Below are 17,228 nucleotides of genomic sequence, written 5' to 3'. Positions count from 1 at the left end.
TTTGTGGATATAGCGTCGTGGAAATGAACTCTTCATTTCTTCATAGTACACACTTTCCCAGTCTTACTTCCTAGCATTTTCCTTGTGATATGTCTATTGTCATGCAATAAAGACATTTGAATTGAGTAGAGGGAGAGAGAGACCAAATAGAGAAAGAGCAAGAAGGCCTTGTCCTCTGCTCATCCACCAAACAGTGTAAATTCCTCCGTGGGGTAAGGTTCGATATCTGGAAGGCTTGGGCAGAGGTTAAGTCTGTTGCCTCATCCGCCCCTTAATAGTATCTTCTAATCCCTGGTCTATAACAGCAGCTTCTCTCTTCCTCCCCACTGCCCCGCCCTCTTTTCATTAAAAAGTCATTACGCCCATTTGGTAACAATTTACCAGCAGCGCCGCTCTTCATAAACTGCATTGTGGCATTCTTTCCCTCAATTAAATGCTCTTAGCAATCTCACTCACTCTTCTCTCTCTCGCTCTCTCTTCCTATCGCTCACTATCTATCTTTCTCGTCTTTCACACCATCCCCTATCCGCCCTGAGTCAGAGGATTCTAATCCAATCTGTTAATCCACTATAGAGGAGCGTGATAAGGAGGGTAGGATAGAGAGAGACAAGAAGAGAGGAGTCGAGAGAGGGAGAGGGAGCGAGTGTGTGAGAGCGATGGATAGGGGGAGGGGGGAAATTCAGTCAGTGTGCCAGATATCTAGCATAAGTCAGTTCTATAGAAAAAGGTCTTAATAAGGTGGTCTTGACTGATGGAGCTGACTGTGCATTAATAATAGTGAGGGAGGCAGTTTGGTAACAGTCGACTAACCTACCTCTGCTCTGCGGGCGACAGAGTGGATTAGAGCATGCTGCCGCAGTGCTCATCCTGCCGCCATTAAAGCCAGCCCGCCTCAGACATACTGTACAGGAGTTGCTAGGCGATGGACGCTACATGGATGCAGTTAAACTCTATGGATTAATTCTTCCCGAGAAGCTTAGAAAGATTTACCAAGCATTGGCTTGGTGCCCAGTGCCAAATTGTGCACCTGTTTTCATCCTCTTCAAACCGGAGTGAATGTAAATGTGGTTTACTTACTGTCCATACTGTGTGTGTTTAGACATGAGCGTCTGAAAGTGGACCCAGTGTCCTGGACCTAAGCTGTCCCCCTGCCCGTCTCACCTCATTCCACCGTCATTACAGCGTCACAACTGTAGCTAGTCATCACACCAGCATGTTGCATGTGTCAGTGTGTCCTATATGTCCTTACCCTTGAGTCTCTTTCCGCCACTTTCACCTCAGATCAAAATCTTGGCGGGTTGCCTTTTTAATTAGCTAATGTAAATGGATGGGTTTGAACTCCCCTCCCTTCTTCTTTCACTCCATCCATTCCTCCATACCTCTCTGCTTTCTTTCCTTTGGGTGTGTTTTACATACCCCTGAGATGGTGCCATGGAGGACATGTCCTGAATGAGTTCCTCACAATGGGGCCCCCAGGCCTTTTGTTTAGGTTCTCAAAGGAACCCATGACAAATCCCTCTTTTCGTTATTTCTCTTCCTCTTTCCGATAACATTATAGTTGTGTGGCACGTTCCGGTGAGTTTAACCCCTCCTTTCCTTATGTGTACGTCAAGGGTCTGAAGTCTGCACTCTTAGAGAAAAGGGTTCCAAAAGGTTTCTTCAGTTAGAGCGTTTTTTGGGTTCAATCTCATCGTAACACCACATGTTGTTGAGTTGATAATTAGCTGAGAGCATTTAGGAAAACAGAGTGACAAAAGCCACTGAAGATGGACTACTTTGTCTGTGTTCACAACATCAGGAGATTAGTTTGTGACTAAAAGGCCACCGGCTGTGAAATGCTGTTTAGTACCTGACCATTCTGCTCACTTAGCAGCACGGCCAGAGTCACAGCCAGCAGCATAGACTGGTGCTCTGGTCTGGACACAGACAGACAGGCTGCCATTAAAATGTGTGGTATAAAATAAGGCACCGTGCTAGGAACAGCTGGATGTTACAGAGGCAAAGTAACACTGGAACATTCACATTTTAGTCACACCTACACAATTGCAAATGCGCCTATACTAATTAGCGTAGTGCACACACGCACATTCTTAGATGCACAAGGACACATACAGGCGCAATTGCTTAAATACAGACTCACACTGAATACACTTGAGTTATGCTGAGGCAGCATGGAGAGCCCTGTAGTGTAACAATGGGATTAAAGGCAGTCCCCAGGCTGTCAATCTCCCAGAGTGGGAGGGAGAGAGAGATACTATTCCTGAAAACACCACATTTACAATTCCTCATGCACCAGCTGTCCTCATCCAGTGAAACTTACTCTATGAAACAAAGTGCATGCTGCATATACAGTATGAGGAGACCTGAGTACCAGACAAGCATCTCACAGCTGTGGAATATCCAGAACGGTTGACAGTGTGAGATGAGCGAGAGTTAAAACAGTTCATATCCACACAGATTGCATCGGTTGGCACTGATTTGTGTCTTTGGTTACAGAACAAAGAGAAGGAGCGGATGAAGGAGAGAGAGAAGGAGGCGCGGGAGCGGGAGGCGCGCTACAGCAACGGCCACCTCTTCACTTCCCTCACCGTGTCTGCCACCACCCTCTGTTCCGCCTGCAACAAAAGCATCACCGCTAAAGAGGCCCTCAGTTGCCCCAGTGAGTACCACACACACACACACACACACACTATTGTAGGCAGTACATACATTCACAAGGCCCAGACAAAAGCCTAATGTTATTAGCGACAACATTATTGGGGTATTGATGTATTGATGCATCACCAGATCAGGACCAACGGACATCTTGCCCCAGGGTTGTCATATTGAACTATTAGGAAGATGACCTTTGTGTGTGTGTGTGTGTGTGTGTGTGTGTGTGTGTGTGTGTGTGTGTGTGTGTGTGTGTGTGTGTGTGTGTGTGTGTGTGTGTGAGAGAGAGAGGTTAGTGACTGTCTAGTGTGACTGTCTCTCTTTCTTCTTGGGAAGAGAAAGGGTGAACAAAAGAACAGCAGGAGGAAGCAGGAGAGAGAGATTGGGGCTAGAAAAAGAAGATTCAAACAATATGGGTGGAGAGAGAGAGGTGGGGTAGGACGTGTGGGTCAATAAAGATAAAGGTAGAAGAGACATATGAGCCAAAGAGATGGATCAAAAGAAGGAAATAACTGAGAAAAAGAGAGAAGGAAACAGAGAGAGTATTTTTCTTTGCTTCCCTTCGTTCTCCCCTTCCTTCCCTCCCTCCCTTTGAGAATCAATCAGCTGTTGACTTCTAGGAGAACCCTCTCCCTTCCCCTGCCCGGCCCAGACAATAGTGTTAGTGTGTGGGGAGCACAGATCAGACGGCCTGCCCCTCTCTCCACTGGCCTGGAGGAACAGCTGGGGGAGAAAGAGAGAAAGAAAGAGGGAGAGAGGGTGGAGTGGGAGAAGGCAGACTCCAGGGCAAACGGGGCAAATAAATAGAGGAAGATCCAGAGAGAAGGGTGGACAGATAAAGAGGGGGAAAGACAGGTACAAGGTGGAGGTAGAGGAGAACATATTGAGTGAAAAGACTCCTCAGGGGCCATCAGTTCTCAGGTCAAGAGAGACAGAGGGGGGAGAGAGAGATATTAGTTCACAAACAAGTGAGCCAGAAAGACAGAGTAGGAGACAAAGCTGTATAGATGATGCATGATGACATTGACAGACAGAGAGGAGTTTGCCTGAGATAGAGGAAGTCCATACTGTGAATTGTATTTTTGTTTTGCTTACCCCATTTTGAAATGAGTGTTATACAATGCAATAACACTACACTGCCCCCACAGCAGCAGCAAAGACAATTCAATTGACAGTCATAGTCGATTGACATTTGTATTTATCATTAAATTAATCCAAACGGACATTCCTAAAGGGAAAGAGGGATGCTTTTGTCTTCTTATCAAGCTCTATTACCTATTTCGATTGAATATTGATGTAGGGATGAAGTTTATTGTCCTTCAAGTTGAGGAAATAGTGGCTCCATCTTCGACCTCGTTACCTTGACCCCTACGGCTCTGAAGACCAGGCTCAAAGAGAAAGAGAGAAGAGAGAGAGAGAGACAGACAGACAGAGAAGGGGAGCACAGAGGGAGGGAAGGGGTACAGAGGGGCATGGGGTTGGGAGGGGGAAGGCTCTTGGCATGGGGTTTGATTACACATGTCTGCTGCCGAAGAAGGGGGGGTTTGTGTTTGTGTGTGTGAGTGTGAGAGAGAGAGAGTTCCGGTACTTGAGAATGAGAGAGACAGTGGGAACAGAGATTGCAGTTGGGAGGAAGAGGTACAACAGCTGTAGTTTAGATAGAACACTGATCATAGGCTATTGATTTGGGTTGGGGGCATAATTATATTCAGGGGGTCAGGTCTGGGTGTGTATTTGTGCGTATTGGGCTGAAGGGGGCATGAATTCATTATCATTGCAAATTACACTGGAGAGAAAGGGGAAAGAAAGAGAGTGGAGGCCTAAGTAGGAGAGAGGACTGAGGTGTGCGGCTATTTCAGGTTGGGAATACCATTGTTGGCTTCTCTGTTCATATATTCACATTCTGAGCCAGTTAAGATATTTTCAGTCGAGAGTCTATTTGATGTAGATTAGATAAGAATTTAAATTGGTTTAGGCAGCATGCCTTGGGTCAGTCATAGTCAGTTTGTCTTGGAGGTTTATGTGAAACTGAACTAATATTTTTCACAGTTTTGACCTTTTATTAATTCCTGTGTTATCGTTTCACTGTCATCTCAGTTTGCTAATATGTTATAATCAGATGCAACACAACCATTAGACCTGTAAGACTCACTATAGAGATGGAGAATGACAAAGTAGCTATAGTGTAAACACAGTACAGAATGCAGGCTCAGGAGATTATACAGTAGGTCTATGATGAAGCCCACTGTCTGTTGAGAGAGGGGCTTTTCTCTTTGTTTGGTGGATGCCCTCCTCCCCCTCTTGCCCCAATACACAGCTGCTACCTCGCTCCCCGACTGTAATCTGGAAATAGTGCATCTGGCAGTTGGAGTGTGGGAGATTAACAAGCAATCTGCCACACTGACGTGTGTTAACACACACGTACACACACATATGCATGCACACATAGACGCACACACACTTGCGCGCATGCACGCACACATAGACGCACACACATAGGCAGGCAGGTCTGCACGGACGCACAGACACAGTCCCAATCCCTCTTCCTCTCTGCGTCCACAGACATTAGTGGTCCCTAACAGTAATAATGATGGATGAGCTGAGGGTAACACAGTTATCCCACTCCCGTTTAACACAGTGGTCTGATAGGGAGCCATATTGCCTCAGAGACCCAGAGACGTTTTAATACGGGGTCATAACATTGTCCTACATCGGGATTGCTATCTGAGGTCCCCTGTGAATTGGGGAGACATATGTTTAGGCTGGGTGCGGGGGAGTGTGTGTGTGTGTGTGTGTGTGTGTGTGTGTGTGTGTGTGTGTGTGTGTGTGTGTGTGTGTGTGTGTGTGTGTGTGTGTGTGTGTGTGTGTGTGTGTGTGTGTGTGTGTGTGTGTGTGTGTGCATGTGGAGTAGGTAGCACTGCCTGTTTTGGGAGAATCCATTGATTTCATGTCTGAGTGGATGTTTCCGGTTTGGAGTCACTAGGGAGGATTTCTCGTCAATGCTTTTACAATGTTGTCTATGTATTCAATCAATTAAGTACATGTTCTTGTTTTACATCAATGTTTGGCTTGAAATTGAATAAAGTCCACAGGTATCTTTTAATTTATTGTTATTTATTTCAAATTAATTTCAGGGACTTTATTCCATTACTGTAGAGAAAGACATTTTGTTTTTGTTTTCATCAACATTTGGACTCATGTTTATTTCCTGCTTCACCTCTTATTGTTCTCTGCATGAACAGATAACTGACCAATAGGAGCCCTGCTTGGTATCCAGCAGGGTGTAACTTACTGTGTGTAGCCTCTGCATAGCTCTGTGTCAGTACATGTGAGATTACCTCCTCAGACACAGATAAAGACTCAGATTAAGACGAACAGGCCATTGTTGTTTGGCTCATTTTGACGTAATCTGAGGGCCCTAGATTACACAAAATATTAAGAACCTTCCAACCTTTTGCCCTCACAACAGCCTCAAATTGTCAGGTCATGTACTGACAGATGTCAAAAGCGTTCCACAGGGATGTTGGCCCACATTAACTCAAATTCTTCCCACAGCTGTGTTAAATTGGCTATATGTCCTTTGGGTGGTGGATCATTCTTGATGCACACGGGAAACTTTTGAGTGTGAAACCCCAACAGCTTTGCAGTTCTTGACACAAACAGGTGTGGCACTTAAACATTTTATCTTGCCCATTCACCCTCTGAATGGCACACACATACCCAATCTATGTCTCAATTGTCTCAGGGCTTAAAAATCCTTAATTTACACTGATTGAAGTGGATTTAACAAGTGACATCAATAAGGGATCATAGATTTCACCTGGACTCATCTGGTCAGTCCATGTCATGGAAAGAGCAGGTGTTCATAATGTTTTGTACCCTCCGTGTACAGTATTATCATACAAATAAATATGATAATTAGCTAAAGACAAGTGAGCTGTAAATAATTTAGTGTCATATGGAAGGGGGGATTCTAGGCAGTATTTGAAACCCCAAAGCATTTCTAGGTTGTAAATCCACTCTGTATGGACACATCTATAATAGTATGCCATGACTCTTGTTGGGTCTCCAGTCTAGTTTTCGAGCAGCAATTGAGCTTTAGGGGAAGGGTCTAACAGTACTTGGAGAAGGCAGCCATGTTGGTTTAGTGAGCAAGGGGCCTAGTCTGTTTGTTTTAGCATCGGGACATTATCTACTGGATGTGTTTGTCCTTCCGTAAGGAGTGGTGTGGGAGTAGCTTTGAGTATGTTTAAATCGTTTGTTGTGTGTGTGTGTGTGTGTGTGTGTGTGTGTGTGTGTGTGTGTGTGTGTGTGTGTGTGTGTGTGTGTGTGTGTGTGTGTGTGTGTGTGTGTGTAAGGGTCTGCAAGTGTTGTGAGAGTTTGAGCGATGAATGAGCCACAGTGTGCCTCTCATTTTGAGGTTTAAGTAGACAGCGTGTTTGCTGAGTCCATGCTCTGTAAAATGTTGGCTTTTATGGAGAACACGCCCTGAAAAGAGTGTATTTTTAGCCCTGTGTTCCCTCTAATGTGCGTGGAAACTATTGGTTGAAAATAGGAACGGCACCAAAGAAATGCACCCCACCAAAGCAAAGCATACTTCTGACGTTTTTCTGAATTTTTTTGGCTGTATTTAGCCTGCTTTGGTAGCAAATGTGTAATCTGGGCAGAGACATGGGAAAGACTAAAGTAAAGGAATATGTAGAGTTTTGTAAGGGAGATTCTGCTTTCTCTCTCTCTCTCTGTGTGTGTGTGTGTGTGTGTGTGTGTGTGTGTGTGTGTGTGTGTGTGTGTGTGTGTGTGTGTGTGTGTGTGTGTGTGTGTGTGTGTGTGTGTGTGTGTGTGTGTGTGTGTGTGTGTGTGTGTGTGTGTGTGTGTGTGTGTGTGTGTGTGTGTGTGTGCGTGTGGCTTTGGGCTGCTCTTAGAACAAAAACAACCCTGTGTAGTGGGCAAGAACTCATATTGACGCAACAACACTCCCAGGACTCAGAACACACACACACACCGATAACTTGCCTCAGACATCCCTTCAACCTCCCAGCGCCATTCCAGGAGAGCTTCCTGTCAAGAAAACATGTACCAGGAAGTGGAGCCACTCTAACAATGAAGAGAGAGTAAAGCTGGGGGAAGAGAGGAGGGGAGAAGAGGTGTTTTGAAACATAGGAGTGATTTAAGTGAACATTTTACTTGGTGTTGGAAAGCATAGGTTTCAAGGGTTATTTGTCACATGAAATTCAAGTCAGTGCCAGTATCAAATGTACAATGTGTCATTGATAACCCTATCCTGAACAGAAAGAGTTGGCACCTTTCATAACCTTTCATCAGTCATGTGTATCACTCTGTAAGCAACGCATCTTGACCGTAATGACAAGTGCCTCAAAAATAGTCTCGTGATTTCATGAAGCTAGTTACCATTCTTATCAACAGTGCATATGCAGATATTGTGGAGTGTCGGGGAAATTGATCTTTGTGTTTCTGTGTTGCAGCCTGCAATGTCACCATCCACAACCGCTGTCGAGACACACTGGCCAACTGTGCCAAGATGAAACAAAAGGTAAGAGAGGGGGAAGGAAAGGTTTTTTTTTTACTTATGAAAAGCAAAGTTGGGCCTTTATTCTTTGAGAAGTTGACTGTTGGATGAGACATTGGTCTGAACGTGTTTTCTCTGTGTGTTTTGCAGCAACAGAAGCTAGCCCTGGTGAGGAACAACTCCGCGCTGCAGAACGTAGCTCTAAGGACCAAAAGTCAGTATCTTTTTTCCTCAACAACTTCTATCCTATTTCCTCTCCTTCTTTCGCAATTAATGCCTCCTGTCTGCATATGAATATAGTGGTGCTGCCACCTGTTGGCTGGTCTATGCCACTGCCATATGGATGTAGTACTGAATGCATCATAGGGATTTAAATTATTTTGGACAGGAAAAGTTCAATTGAACCCCTGTCTCTTTCTCCAGCCCCTATGATGAAGGAGCGGCCCAGCTCAGCCATCTACCCGTCCGACAGTCTCCGTCAGTCCCTGCTGGGCTCCCGCCGTGTCCGCTCTGGCCTCTCCCTCTCCAAGAGTGTCTCCACACAAAACCTCGCAGGGTGAGCAGGCTGCTGTGTAGAGTCATCAGTTGGTTTACCTATATGCGAGTAGGGCGCTGATATGAAGTTGTTTGAAACGTTGTGTAACAGTTGTGTTCAAAAATGTGTTTCCAGGAATCTGAATGACGACTCACCGTTGGGGCTGCGGAGGATCCTGTCTCAGTCCACAGACTCCCTGAACTTCAGAAACAGAGCCATGTCAATGGAGTCCCTCAACGACGAGGGGGAGGTGTACTATGCTGCCATGTTGGAGGAGCTGGAGAGGGAGGGGAAGGACTTTGAGGCTGACTCATGGAGCCGGGCCGTAGACCCCTCCTACCTGCAGACGCACCGCAAAGACGTCATCAAGAGACAGGACGTCATCTATGGTGGGAACACCTCTCTTCCTCACTCTTTCTCTCGCTTTCGCTCTCTCTCTTCTTCTCTCTCTCTCTCTCTCTCGCTCTCGCTTTCTTTCGCTCTCTTTCTCTCTTGCTATATTCCTTTCTGTTCCTGTCTATTTCTCTTTCTCTCTCTCTATCCCTTTCTTCTCTCTGTCTCTGTGTGTGTGTGTTATGTAAAGGTACTGTGTCCATAACTCTGTCTGTTCTCCTCTCTGTGCCCCTCTCAGAGCTGATCCAGACAGAGTTCCACCACGTGAGAACCCTGCGGATCATGGAGGGGGTGTTCCGGCAGGGCATGCTGGACGAGGTGCTGCTGGAGCCGGGCGTGGCGCACGCTGTCTTCCCCTGTCTGGAGCAGCTGATGGCGCTACACACGCACTTCCTTTCCCAGCTTATGACACGACGCACACACAGCCTGGCCCCCGGGAGCAGTACCAACTTTACTATCAACCAACTGGGGGATATACTGACTGAACAGGTAGGAAACACACTGGGCACACACACTCAGACGTAAGGACAGACACCCACACACACACATCCACAATCACACACACAGAACCCTAGACACATGTACCAACTTTGCCATCCATTAACATTAGAATGCATTTATACTAAACACCCAATGAACATATGCATAATCTAAACATATTATACACACATGCACAGACACACTGACTGAGTTGATACCCATTGTGTGTGTTCAGTTCTCAGGCCAGTGTGCAGATGAGATGAGGAAAGCCTATGCTGAGTTTTGCAGCCGCCACCCCAAAGCTGTGAAACTGTACAAGGAACTGCTGGCCAGAGACAAGAGGTTTCAGCACTTCATACGGGTGAGTGAGTGAGAGAGTGAGAGTGAGAGAGAGAGAGAGAGAGAGAGAGAGAGAGAGAGAGGGGAGGGGAGGGAGAAGAGTCAGAGGGAGGGAGAAGAGTCAGAGGTACAGAGAAGGGGAGAAGGCCCAAGAGCATGCTTAAAATGTGTGCTGTGTGTGTGTGAGCTCAGCAGTCTGTGTCAGGAGGTGCCAGCTGAGGGGTGTCTCATGTCTTAGCTAGGAGGAGTGCTGAACAGATAACACTGAATGGTAGAAACAACTATCACATTGTAGATGTTCTATTCAAAAAGGAGTCATGAACAAGTTATTCCTGCTTTATTACCTAACTAACACTCATCACAAGGACGTGTTCTGGCCTCAAAACTTGTCCTAACTTTGTGGTCCAATCATGCTCCTATGGAATGCCCATTTACTGCCATTTTACAGTGCCAGTCAAAGGTTTGGACACACCTACTCATTCAAGGATTTTTCTTATTTAAAAAAAAATACTATTTTCTACATTGTAGAATAATAGTGAAGACATCAAAACTATGAAATGACACATATGGAATCATGTAGTAACCAAAAAAGTGTTAAACAAATCAAAATATATTTTATATTTGAGATTCTCTAAAATGGGATTTCTCCTGGGCTTCAGCCCCTACCGATGGATCTTTACCTTTCTTTTACTTTACACATTCAAATTAGTAGTGTTATTACATTTTATGCCAAAATGGTAATTATAGTATATTATAAAACAAGGGTATGGAGCACAAATCCTTGTTTAATGTCCAATTGAAATTTATTATATCAGTAAGGCACCTTGGGGGTTTGTTGGCCATATACCACACCTCCTCGGGCCTTATTGCTTAATATATAATAAGTGGTATTAAATCTCATCCATCCCATAATCAGAGGGTGAGCCGGGGGCCCCTGCTGCGTCGCCATGGCATCCAGGAGTGCATCCTGCTGGTGACTCAACGCATCACCAAATACCCTGTCCTCATCCAGCGCATCCTGGACAACACCAAGGGTAAGACCTGACCCCAGAACAGCTATAGAAGCTTAGTGAGTATACTCACAAAGCATAAAAGCTGAACACAGAACAGCCACTACAGCTCAGGGAGAAGACAAAAAAAATACAAGAACTGAATAATCACTACATACACAGCAGTAGAATAACCATAAACAACTTAAATGCTTTTGAATACAACTGACCTCAAGACACTTCTCATCATCATCACCCCCCACCATCCCCCCAACAGGCAGTGAAGAGGAAGCCCAGTCCCTAGCCCAGTCCCTGTCTCTGATCCGGGACTTGTTGAGCTCTGTGGACCAGCAGGTGGCAGAGTTGGAGCGGACCCAGAGGCTCCAGGAGATCAGGGCCAGATTGGACCCCCGGGCCCAGGCGGAGGTCAGGGGAGGAGGGGTGTTCAGGGGAGGGGAGCTGCTCCGCAGGACTCTCCTCCACGAGGGCACGCTGCTGTGGAAGACGCAAGGATCCAGACTCAAAGGTAGGGAGGGAGTATGTGTGTGTGTATCTGAGAGAGAAATAGGTAGAGGAAGAGAGATAAAGGGGGTATGATTGTTTGTGTATCTACAGAATACATGTCGAGAAACGAGGGTGCACACTCTATGTATCTTTAACAATGTTCCACTCTGTGTGTCTATGTAGACGTGCAGGTCCTGTTGATGACAGACATCCTGGTGTTCATGCAGGAGAAAGACCAGAAGTATTTCTTCCCATGCATAGTAAGTCTGCCCCTCTCCTTTCCACTCATCTGACTCATCCTCCTCTCCTCTCTACTCATCTCTTCTGCTTTCTGACTTTTGTTCAGCAGGTCCTCCATTGCTTCTGTCTTTGCCTTTGCACACATCTAACTTTATTTAGTCTTAGTGTTATATCACAGAGCTAACCTCTTCCCCCCTTTCTGTCTCTTTATATCTATCTCTCTCTCTCTTAGGACAAGCCTGCAGTGTTGTCTCTGAAGAACCTGATCGTGAGGGACATAGCCAATCAGGAGCGAGGGATGTTCCTGATCAGTGACTCCACCCCCCCAGAGATGTACGAGCTGCATGGCGCCTCACGAGACGACAGGAACAACTGGATGAGACTCATACAGCAGACAGTCAGCAGGTCAGCTACTGTAATACTCACAAACCTACTCAACTCATTCAGACCACTGCCAATTTCAATTTTGAGAATTCTCCAATTATCCTTAATGGAATCCTAGGGGTCCTTCCTTATGGCATTATCCTTATTCTGACCATACCTCACCTTCTCCTCACTCTCTCTCCCTCCCTCCAGCTGTCCGTCCAGAGAGGACTTCCCCCTGATAGAGACAGAGGACAAGGCCTTACTGCGCCGTCTCAGAGGTACAACCTCTTCTCCTCTCCTCACACTCCTCCACCCTTCTCTTTCTATATCAGTCCTGTGCTACACTTGTCTATTTATCTACCCTTTATAGACAACATCCGCAACGTTCTGAATATTCAGTTGTTTTAGATCTGAAGATGCATCTTACTGACTCGAATGTGTTTCTAGCTGACATCCAGCAGAAGGACAGGGAGGTGCTGGAGCTCCTCCAGGAGAGAGTGACTCTGTTCTCTGACCTGGCTGAGGTCACCGGTGGGGGTCAGGAGGTCACGCCCCCCACCAACTCTAGGAACATCTTCCGGGCCGACACCCCCTACGCACCCCAGGCGGAATACCTACTCACCGACGCCATCTCAGAGGGTAAGGGAATGTAGAATTTACCTTCATTCTAATTCCTGATCTATGGTCAGTTTGACTTTTCACCACCTAATAGTGAGGTGAGAGGCTGGTGTAGGGTTGGGTCATCCTAGGTCAGCGCCATAGAGGGTAAGGTGAGGGTTAATGCCGTCTTACAGAGAGGCTGGTATTAAATGAGTCCTAACCCAGAGCTTAGCACTGCAGATAGAAAGGTATAACTAAATAATGAGCACCCTATAAGAGTATGAGTATCAGCTAGTCATAGTCTTTCAGAAGTTAATCTGAGATCACCAACAAATCCTCAGTTATTAACCCCTGGGTGTAGTGTTGTTCAGTGACTAGGACTATGTTACATTGTGGTATTACTGCTGCTATGCCTCTTTTTCTTGTTTAATTCCCTCCTTTCATCAGTTGACAGGCTGAGTGAGTTGCTGCTGGGCTCCAACATAGAGCTTCCCAAGTCCAACGGTAGCACCAACGGTACCAATGATGATCAGAACCACAAAGGGGCGCCAGTGAGCAGTGAGTGGTTTTGATTTGTCTTTTACCACTGCGAGATGGTGGAGGGTGGTTTCCACAGTGCTTCAGCTCTCACTTACCAATCAGCTCACTGTCTCTCTCCTTCTGTTCCACCCATTTACAGATGGAGATTCGATCTCCATCAACGGGACTCATGAAATGAAAGGAAGTCCAGCGTCCAAGGTGAGAGAGGATGACTGTGCCTTAGGGTTGGATAACATATGCATAAGTCACAACTGTGACTGAAATACATAATCTGTTTATAATGACTTCATGTTTTGTGGGTGTTTTTTATCCTCTCAGGACAGAAATGGTAACCAGCTACAGGACAGACCCCTAAATGAGGAGGTGTGTCAGAGGCTTGTGAACCTCAGTGCTCATCTCCACTCTCTACAGGTGAGGCTGAATGACCCACTGGAATCCATTTTAGGCATTTTGTATTGCATAGGTGGTCCTTCACTTACACCCCAGCTACAACCTAGATTCAAAACTCACTCTCTCCCCCTCTCCCAGGCTGCCGTCATTCACCAAGACTCTGTCCTCGAGCTCCGCCTCCATGAGGGCACTGGCCCTGCCTCCTCAGGTTCCTCCACTCCCACCCCCACTCCTCCAAACTCCTTCCCCAGGCTGTGCCGTTCCATGTCACGTGACACAGGTCTGGATGCGGGCATGGTGGCAGCCATGGGGGAGATGGCCATGCTCCAGAAGCAGCATGATCTGCTGCAGGAGGAGGTGGTGAGGCTGCGCCCCCTGGAGGCCAGGCTGAGGGACAGCGAGAGGGCCAGGGCTCAGCTGGAGCAGCAGATCAGGGACAATAAGGGCAGGAGGGGCAGGAGGGGTAGGAGAGGCAGCAGAGGCAGCAACGAAGACATTGTGGTGGATGTTACAGCCTTAGAGCAGGTGAGCAAAGTAACATCTGGCAGAGGTGTGTGAATGTCAAGTGTGGGAGTTTGGGGTCAAGTGTGTTTGGGTTTAGGTAGACTTACAGTCCTCACCACAACTGGCTGAATCACTAAGCCATTCAAGAAGCACTAGTGGTTGATCTGTAGGTGAGCTCAAACAGGATATGATGGCTTTTCTCCTTTACTAGGCTCCTGCTAAAAGAAGAGGAAGTGGTGATGGCGAGCCCAGCCCTGTCGCGCCATTGGCCTGTCAGGAACCAGTGGACCAATTGGACGGCGTACAGGAAGGCAGTGAGGAGGAGGAGTCGGAGGAAGAGGAAGAGGCGGATGTAGTGAAGGTTTCACCACGCTCTGACAGTCCAAGAGGTGAGTAATTGACCCACAGTGTGTATCTTTCCTGTATTGAGAGTAATTGGAATATCTAAGGGAAAACAGCAATGCAGGCACTAGGGATGGAGGTGTGAGCATGCTGGTCTGGGCAGATGAGATGTAGTTGTTGTTTGTGTGCGTCTAAGTTGTTGTTTATATGTATACGTTTGTATGTATGTGGAGTACAAAATTCAGATGGAAGGAATGTCTAGGGCCACTAAGGTATTAGTCATTGGTAGGGTGTAATCAGTTGAATAAAGAGGTCTATGATTCGATAACTTTGGAATTGACCAAATCCATGGAATCCCCCAAAAATCCCTATGGTGTCCATGACAACTAATCTTTACACATTTCTGGCCTTTAACCCTATCACACCTAGTTTACCATGTCATACACACATACTTATGTTCTTTTAGCCCTGCCATATTTCTCACTCTCTATCTCTGCATGTTGAAGGTGTGTCTCCACGTCATATCTCGATCTATCTGTTTGGCACCGATTTCTCAGCTGTTTCTAGAGCAGACAGAGTTTTGTGCACCATGTCCTGCCCTCCCTCTATCTCTCTGCTATCTCTTAATGGCTGCTTGTTGATAGTCAATAATAGCGCTCTGTCCTCTCCACTCTTTACTTTTCCACACTTTTCATACATTTTCATACAACTTTGATCATACGGGATATGGTAGGTTTAGAGGCGACATTTAGAGTGTCACTGTTTTTTATGCCCTTCTTACTCACTTAATCAATGCACCTCTCCCCATTCTTTCTTTCTGTGTGCTTAAAGGGTGGATACCTCTGACAATATTTAACTCCCTCTGTCCACAGTCCTTACTGTATCAGTCACTGTCTGGTAACTCAGTGTACATAACAGTACTCCTCCAGTCGCATCTCGATTGGAACCTCTATTTACATTACTGAGCTAGCTAGTCCTGTTTTGATCAACACATTATTCAAACATTATCAAACATATTAATAACATGTTTATTCATATCAATAACCTTCAATGACCTCCTCAGATCTCCAGGATATCCCGGAGGAGAGCGAGTGCGGACCGGAAGCTCAGGAATCCAAAGGCTGATTCAGAGTTAACATTGACCTCAAACTGGATACGCAAACCAGAAAACAGGACTTGAGAGCTGGACCAACATATTCTCAACCTCCAACCAACCAGACCTGATAGAACTTATCTTCAGTGATTCCATCTATTCGTCTTTCTTTGGCATAGAAAGCCTACCCAGGAATTGTGTATTGTATCATGGTATAAGTTAGTTCGGAGATGTTATATGTTTTTCTAATGTTATGTTAAAAGCTTCATCCTCGGGATTGAATCCCTTTTTCCAATCCCACTCTTCGTTTCTTCTTTCCCTTTTCAAATCAAGGATGACTAATAACAGAGAGGGATTGGGGGTGAAGAGGAGGAGTTGTTCGTAACAACAATGGAATTCTAATGGTGGACTGTTGATCTATAGGTGTCTGCTGATACCAGTAGGAACTATTCTGTACTGTAACTGCCTGTCATTGTTGTACATTTAGTGTCACCTCTCTACAGACCTGGTTTGTCTGTGATTGTGGAGCTTACTGATTTGAAACTGAACTTAGACCAGTAAAGGAGGGCGGGACAGGAAAGGGGGGAGGGGGGGACAGAAAAGGAGGGTGTACATATGCTCTATATCATTGTTTAAAAAATGTGTGGGTATTAATCAACTCTCACCCCCACTCCTTCTTGAACACAAACACTTGAAAACTATTGTGCTTTTCATAAACCAAATTGTTTCTTTTTCTCTAGGAAGACATCAGTAGTGAGACACCATGAGGGGTTTTATACTGAATATTTTATAAAAATGGGGAGGGGAGGTTGCAATGAACTTTTCTGAACCTTTGGAGGATACACACAGAAGAACCACACTGAACCAAAAAACAACATAATTGACATATTAATTAGGATAAAGAATTGCATCCTTAGAATAAGGATTGACTAATCTGACTGACTGTACCTGGGATATTTTCACCTCTATTATAATCTGCAGTTGTATGTTTCATACATGAACTACTAAATTGAACTACTAAAACGTGGTTTACACTGTACTTAATCGTGAGTTCAGATTTGCCAGTGGAATTGACTTTGATCATCTCTAATGTATTTCACCCATATGGTTTTTAGGATGATAAACTGTTGCTACCAGCCAACTCCACAAGCAACACTGACACCAACCAAAACCTCCTTTAACAAAAAGTTCAACATTTTTCTGACTGTCTTTGAGCTCACCCCTTAACCATGAAGCGACTGTATTATGTAGGAATGTAAATTATTTGACTGGATTCAAAGGGTGTTTCCTTGTTTGAACTACATTAAAAAAACGTTTTTTCTTCTTTATATGTTACATATATTCTATAAGAAGTATTTGTATAAATATTTGATCTGTTCTGAAAAAAGAAAATTACTTTTTAACGTTAATATTGTAATTTTGTCTTTTTATTATTTTTATTTGACTTACAATTATTTTAATTTTGTGTGCTGTTTATAAATCTTACAGAAATCTAGTGTCTTGGAAGTTGTTATTGGCACGGTGTGTGCGTGCGTGTGTGTGTGTGTGTGTGTGTGTGTGTGTGTTGGGAGAGGGTCGCCATCTGTCAGGTGTGCAACATTCTGTGTGTGTGTGTGTGACAGTGTGTCTGATATCCAACTTTCCACTAGAAAGTACTGGACACACAAGTGATTTTATTATAGCTCCATCTATCTTACCATGTATTGGTTTTACTCCAGGTTTTATCCATTTTCT

General features: G+C 45.3%; 1 protein-coding gene across 7 annotated transcripts in view; it reads left to right on the top strand.

Moving 5' to 3' along the window:
• arhgef2 (rho/rac guanine nucleotide exchange factor (GEF) 2) overlaps nt 1–16,990 on the top strand; it is a 54,653-nt gene extending 37,663 nt beyond the window's left edge. For all 7 annotated transcript variants that reach the window (XM_064945746.1, XM_064945745.1, XM_064945748.1 and 4 more), the window contains 19 exons: nt 2,497–2,659; nt 8,136–8,203; nt 8,330–8,393; nt 8,603–8,735; nt 8,850–9,103; nt 9,346–9,596; nt 9,823–9,948; nt 10,843–10,960; nt 11,193–11,441; nt 11,603–11,679; nt 11,892–12,064; nt 12,236–12,303; nt 12,473–12,664; nt 13,073–13,183; nt 13,305–13,363; nt 13,484–13,576; nt 13,694–14,080; nt 14,271–14,448; nt 15,465–16,990. In XM_064945746.1, the coding sequence (XP_064801818.1) occupies nt 2,497–2,659; nt 8,136–8,203; nt 8,330–8,393; nt 8,603–8,735; nt 8,850–9,103; nt 9,346–9,596; nt 9,823–9,948; nt 10,843–10,960; nt 11,193–11,441; nt 11,603–11,679; nt 11,892–12,064; nt 12,236–12,303; nt 12,473–12,664; nt 13,073–13,183; nt 13,305–13,363; nt 13,484–13,576; nt 13,694–14,080; nt 14,271–14,448; nt 15,465–15,526 (2,826 nt within the window). In that variant the 3' untranslated portion in view covers nt 15,527–16,990. The remainder of the gene's footprint in view (nt 1–2,496; nt 2,660–8,135; nt 8,204–8,329; nt 8,394–8,602; nt 8,736–8,849; nt 9,104–9,345; nt 9,597–9,822; nt 9,949–10,842; nt 10,961–11,192; nt 11,442–11,602; nt 11,680–11,891; nt 12,065–12,235; nt 12,304–12,472; nt 12,665–13,072; nt 13,184–13,304; nt 13,364–13,483; nt 13,577–13,693; nt 14,081–14,270; nt 14,449–15,464) is intronic.
• Nucleotides 16,991–17,228: the final 238 nt, after the last annotated feature.

This window comes from Oncorhynchus masou, chromosome 29, assembly GCF_036934945.1.
Source record: "Oncorhynchus masou masou isolate Uvic2021 chromosome 29, UVic_Omas_1.1, whole genome shotgun sequence".
NCBI lineage: Eukaryota > Metazoa > Chordata > Actinopteri > Salmoniformes > Salmonidae > Oncorhynchus > Oncorhynchus masou.
The sequence above is the reverse complement of the archived record's forward strand: the minus strand, read 5'-3'. Positions and strand labels throughout refer to the sequence as shown.